Source organism: Acyrthosiphon pisum, chromosome A1 (assembly GCF_005508785.2).
Source record: "Acyrthosiphon pisum isolate AL4f chromosome A1, pea_aphid_22Mar2018_4r6ur, whole genome shotgun sequence".
In the NCBI taxonomy this organism is placed as follows: Eukaryota; Metazoa; Arthropoda; class Insecta; order Hemiptera; family Aphididae; genus Acyrthosiphon; species Acyrthosiphon pisum.
The window spans coordinates 141,082,667-141,088,439 of NC_042494.1; the positions used below are offsets into that span (position 1 = coordinate 141,082,667).

At 25.7% G+C, this 5,773-nt stretch overlaps 2 protein-coding genes across 3 annotated transcripts in view; one reads left to right on the forward strand and one right to left on the reverse strand.

Annotated features, from left to right (window-relative positions):
* LOC100574882 (probable palmitoyltransferase ZDHHC24) lies at positions 1 to 1,585 on the forward strand. Of its 2 annotated transcripts, none has more exons than XM_016803740.2 (2): positions 1 to 601; positions 660 to 1,585. In XM_016803740.2, the coding sequence occupies exons 1-2, from the start codon at positions 301 to 303 to the stop codon at positions 1,220 to 1,222; spliced, it is 864 nt and encodes a 287-aa protein (XP_016659229.1). In that variant the 5' UTR covers positions 1 to 300; the 3' UTR covers positions 1,223 to 1,585. The 2 variants fall into 2 exon arrangements, with proteins under 2 accessions (XP_016659229.1, XP_003243954.2); XM_003243906.4 differs by having other exon boundaries at positions 2 to 601; positions 657 to 1,585.
* A 90-nt stretch (positions 1,586 to 1,675) lies between these two features.
* LOC100161580 (rho GTPase-activating protein 1) overlaps positions 1,676 to 5,773 on the reverse strand; it is a 7,040-nt gene continuing 2,942 nt past the window's right edge. The window contains exons 4-10 of the mRNA XM_001950266.5: positions 5,506 to 5,651; positions 4,998 to 5,216; positions 4,833 to 4,931; positions 4,584 to 4,777; positions 4,317 to 4,517; positions 4,098 to 4,204; positions 1,676 to 3,801 (exon numbers count right to left, since the gene is read on the reverse strand). Coding sequence (XP_001950301.1) covers positions 3,631 to 3,801; positions 4,098 to 4,204; positions 4,317 to 4,517; positions 4,584 to 4,777; positions 4,833 to 4,931; positions 4,998 to 5,216; positions 5,506 to 5,651 — 1,137 coding nt within the window. The 3' untranslated portion in view covers positions 1,676 to 3,630. The remainder of the gene's footprint in view (positions 3,802 to 4,097; positions 4,205 to 4,316; positions 4,518 to 4,583; positions 4,778 to 4,832; positions 4,932 to 4,997; positions 5,217 to 5,505; positions 5,652 to 5,773) is intronic.

The following is a 5,773-nucleotide window of genomic DNA, read 5'->3' on the forward strand; positions in this document are numbered from 1 at the left end:
AAAAATAGTTTAGTACTTTTGAATACATTTTAATGTTCTTAAATCAAATTTGCATTACTTATATTTATTTTTAATTAGGAATCAAATTTATCTATATACTCAATCATTCATAGCCCAGCACCCCTGCTAATAAATAATAATAAAATATGTGTGTAGTAAAGATGTAACCATAGCAACCATTGGACATAATGTATTGACTGTTTTACATGATTAAAGTTTAAAGGGATGATAACAATACACTCAAGATTCTCCTTCAGCCAATAAGCAAAAGTTTTAGAAAGACTATTTTGATACAGATTTATGATTATGGCGACTATTGACCAATTCTGGAAATTTTTGAAAACTGTTAGAAAAAAAAGCTTTACTGAGTTAATATTGTGTTTGTTTCTGTTGGTTTTAATACCTGCATACTATTTTGTCGATGTTTTTCACATATTACCGTGTATGTATCGGCTACCATCAGGGTCAATTTGGTATTTAATACACGTGCTGCCTTTAACATTTATGGTCTTCAACCTGCTGACAAATTTTGTAGCTGTGATGTATGCCGATTCATCAGTAATTGGCCGCTTGCTTACTGTGTCTGAGTACACATCGAAAGGTATACAATATTATTGTGTAAAAAAAGGTAAATAATAATAATAAATTTTTTCCAGAAGATAGTATATACTGTACTATTTGCCAATGCAATGTTCCTCTAAGGTGTTGGCACTGTGACATATGCAATGTTTGCATATTGACTAGAGATCATCACTGCACTTTCAGCACGACATGTGTTGGTCATTATAACAGAAGATACTTCTTATGGTTTTTGCTGTACTTATCTGCAGCTAGTTTTTACGAGATCATTTTGATTGGTTATTATACATACTGTAAAGTGACAATTAAATTTTCAGACTTTATGGTTTTAGTGCCATTTCAATCAATTATAACTGGCTTTCACTTAACAGTAGGTCAAATTTTTGTAGTTTTACTGACGTTGAATCTAATAGCTGTAACAATGTCGTCATTGTTGTTAATTTATTATCTAGATAAGGTACGCAAAGGTCTCGTATGTCATGAAAAACAAGAGAGTAGTTATGATTTTGGCTTAATGAGAAATTTGGAAACTGTGTTTGGGGAAAAATGGTATATAACATGGATTTCCCCATTCATTAAATCAAAATTACCCTACAATGGAATTGATTGGCAAAGTCATGTTGATCAATATAAAACAAAATAAATCTATTTGTATGAATATGAATAAGAAATACCTAATAATATCAAAAATTTAAACCATCTGTGATATACAAGTCTACGCTATAATACAGTTATAAGTTTTAGTTTTAATAGATGATCAAATTATGTATGCTTGAAATTACGTCTGTACAATTAATAATATTATACAAATGTTAAATATGTATCATAAAAAATGAACAAATATATTTATTGTATGTTTAACCGTAAGTACCTTGTTTAATTAAATAATTTTGATCATGTTTTCATTTAATTAACTCTTTGGCAATTATTGACCTCAATTAAGAAATTATTTGGTCATGTAAATGCAACCCAACCATTTTAGCTATTCCTTATAAGTTATTTGTGAAAAATAATTCTAAAATAATCTACAATGAGGATAATTAAAGGAAAAATGTTAAAAGAAAAGGTATATGAAAAAAATTAATACAGTTCAAAATATGCGTCAACAATAATGATATACTTTACTGTGTACAAAAACTCCTGTTATAGATTAAAATCATTAAAACAATGATGTACAAATATCACTAAGTTTCAATTATGAACTATTTGACCAGAATATATAGATGCGTTATTTGTCTGTACATAAATTAGGTAACATTTTAATAATAATTTTCAAATAAACTAAAAATTAAAAATAAATAATAATAATAATACACAAAATCTTTGGTATACAAACAAGTTTATGGTTTCCAGATAATGAGTTCATAAAACTATAGTTGGTTAAAAGCAATTTTACATTATGTAATAATCAAACATAATTATTATTACATTTATTTAATTAACTGGAATACTTGTTAAAGTATGAATATAATAAAAAGTAATTAAAACAACTATTCTTTTAATTTGTATAGTCTAATTTAGGAACCGCCTCGGCTCTTTACAATTAATTATATTTATTAGTATATATAATTAGCATGTATTTTATTAATTACAGATTGTGTTGATGTAACAAAATAAAAATTGAATTGTTCTATGAGTGCTATTAATCAAAAATGTATGATCCAATAGATGTAATAATAATTAGGTATTTGGATTATAAAGACAAAAATAGTATGTTTATATCAGTATAATATGATGATACAATAAATACTATTTTCCATGATCGAAGTAACTTGAAATAATGGAGGGGGGATAAATTTACTATAACATATATAATTTTACTCATAAAAATTTGAAGTCCTAATTTTTAATAATTTGATGTAAAAAGAGCTAAAAAAATAGCCGAGTTTTATCATAATCAGACCAAATTCTTCATACTCTGTTTAAAATGCTTTGAGGTATAAGGTCACATTTTGTGTAAATATTTGATACGCGTAATTTATTGATGAAAAATTATCATTAATAAAATATAAAGTTGGTTGAAAAGTGTCAAAATAATTTTAGGGATGAAATTCATCCACATTCATTCCATCTACACTTAGATCACAGGCTATTTTCGTAAAATTTTTAAGAGCAGGCTTTACAACTAGTATATTAATATTAAACTCATACACTAAAATCATTATTGCCTAAGAGTACATCAATTTGATATGCATACACAATGTTCCGAATAAAAAAATGTGTACCCATTGCCTAGTGCAGTGATGTATGCAAGATAAATTTGTCAATTATGTGAACCTAACTATTCATTAACAATTTGATTAACAATACAGTAAATATATAGTACATAAAGTGGGTAAATAATAACACAATTAAACCAGAAAATAGAATGGATTTTACACAGTATTAAAATTAAAATAAGAAAATGCTTATAAATATAATATTATCAAATAAGTAAGGTTATTGCTTATGGTAAATGAAAAAAAAAATGGTATGTCGTAGAAAAAACTTAAAACATGGGTTGATAACCCATGGGGTGATAACCATAGAATCTATAGAAAGTATTTTTGCCAAACATTAGAACATTTTTTATTTTTATGGTAGATTAATTCATAAATTATAAAAACATACTAGTTCAACATAAAATATAGTAGCAATTATTTTATTAAATCTATGTTTAAAGTTAATTCTTATTAATTTTTTTTTTTTTAAATACTTATTGTTCAATATTACATAATATTATCTGCTATTTTATTATTTTTAATACTTAAAATTATATAAAGTTTCCAAATACTATATTTATGGAATCTTGATTATTTTCATTGTAACACTTAATATTTTAATTTTTTAGATTTATAAGTTGAGAATATAAAAAAAAATTAAACTAATAGAAATAAATATTAACGAAAATACTCTCATTGGTAAGTAAATTAATGAATTAAATGATTGTGAAATAAGTTTCAAACCATATAATGTTAACAATATATTATAGTTATAAGTTTTGGAATGTTAAATAAACCGTGTCACAAAATAATATATTCAGAATACTATGTTTTATAAATTGTACTGTCATCAAATAATGAATATTTGGTCATGATTGACGAGTACAAAATCAGTAAAAGCATTAATTGGGCCAATCGCAGCTAAAGATAACTGACTATTTGGACTGCGTACTAAATTTGGACCAAACACGACTGCTAAATTAGATGAAGTCATTTTATTCAGGTCACACCTATCCATTACCTAAAACAAAAGACAAATATTATATTCAATGAGTTATTTGAAATTTCCAATTAAAAATTTATGGAGTGAAAACAGATTCATTTTTTTGAAGTTTTGTGGTTTTTTTATGTTCTATGTTAAATATTTAAATAATATTATACTTATTTCAAACCAGTTTTGACTCTCTGATTAGAATAAATGTTTTATTATATATTTCATGCATAAAAAAATTATATCAACTGATTATAAGTAACTCGATAAATTGTATATGTATGTGTAGAGTAAAGGAAATATATATAGAGTAAATGAATACTTACTTTTGATAAAAACTGAATAAGGTATTTGAGTAAATGGTAATTATCAAGAGGTAGTTTTTCCAATATCAATATTTTCACTTGCCTTGGACGTTCGTCTTTTGGAAGAGCTAAAATTAATAAGTATAATATTTAAATGTATTTTATTTATGAAAAATCATCATAGAATAAAAATTACTAGGCATACAACATTTCATACATTTAATAATAATAAGATCTTACTTTGAAATTGTGTAATCTCGTCAAACAAATCAAATGTCATCAAAGGTTCTTCAAGTTCTCGTAAAAAAGTTTTCAACAAAACAGCTGCAAGATGTACATCATTACCAAAGTCTACAGGTTCACCTAGATTGATACGACTCTGTAAATCTCTTAAATGATTAATGTTTGCAGATCTTCTAAATAATCCTTCAGTTTCTAAGGCTGCGTAATTAGGAAATATAGTATTAATATCAATAATCAATATTTATTAATTTGTATTGAAATTACCATCTGGTAGACTTAGGTACTCAACACACTTTTGTACCAATGGAGGAATTATTTCTCCATCATTGTTTGCTTTTATAAACTGCAATGAAACACCAAATTGTTGAGTTGGTAATGGTTCGGATTTTGGTTCAGTTTCCTGTTCAACTAATGAAACTTTTCTTTTATTTAATTTTTTCATTAACTGTTCATCATGACTGAAAAATAAAAGTTTAAAAGTATAACAATATTTTTAATGTTAAAAATAATTACTCTAAAACCGGTGCTGGAATAATCAATTGATCCAAATCCATGAACAGTTTCAACTCTTGTAAATGGTTAACATACATAATTTTTCGGCCAAATTTTGCACTAAAAGTTATATAGATACCTATTATTTTCAGTTTAATAGTTCAAATTTACTTCATTAAAATTAACCTGATTACAGCTCTAAAAAGTTGCCAAACTACTTTGATAAAACCAGTTGGGTGTACTAAATACAGAGCCTTTAAGTTTTTTTTGTATTTTCTATCAAATGCTCGGTATGCTTGCCATAGCCACGATAGTGTTGGCTTATTTTTACTTGTCAATCCATAATGGAAGTAGACTAAGCTGTAGTCTTGTTCTACAAATTTGTCCAAAGTGTACATTAGATACCTGTTATTAATAGATAAAAATAAGTTTAAGGTATATTATAATTAAATAAATTAATGTAACATGTTAAATTAATATTGAAAGTATGTTTAACCCATTAACGCCGTGCATTGCCATATGGCAACATAGATTTTTTACAATAATTTTTAAGATATAACATATTATGTTTTCAACAAAATGTTGGTTAAAATTGTAAATAAAAAATTCCGGCGCTAATGGGTTAATAGCACATATATTAAGTTGTTAAACTAATAGCTTCCATTATATGTCTATTTAAATAGAAATATTATACCTTAAAAGTCTTGGATGATCAACTTCTTTATTACTTGGTAATTTGCAAGCTGAAACAACAATGATTTTACGACCAACTGCATCATCACCAACTACATCAACAACACCACATTCGGCAACATCGCTGAAGTCTTCATCTTCTTTAGACTAAAAAAAAAAAACAAATTTACTAAACAAATATTATTATAATACATTTAAATACAGCCTATTTCTAATCAAAGTAGAAAGTCAAGATTAACTTTGAAATAAAAGTTTAATACTGGGTGATT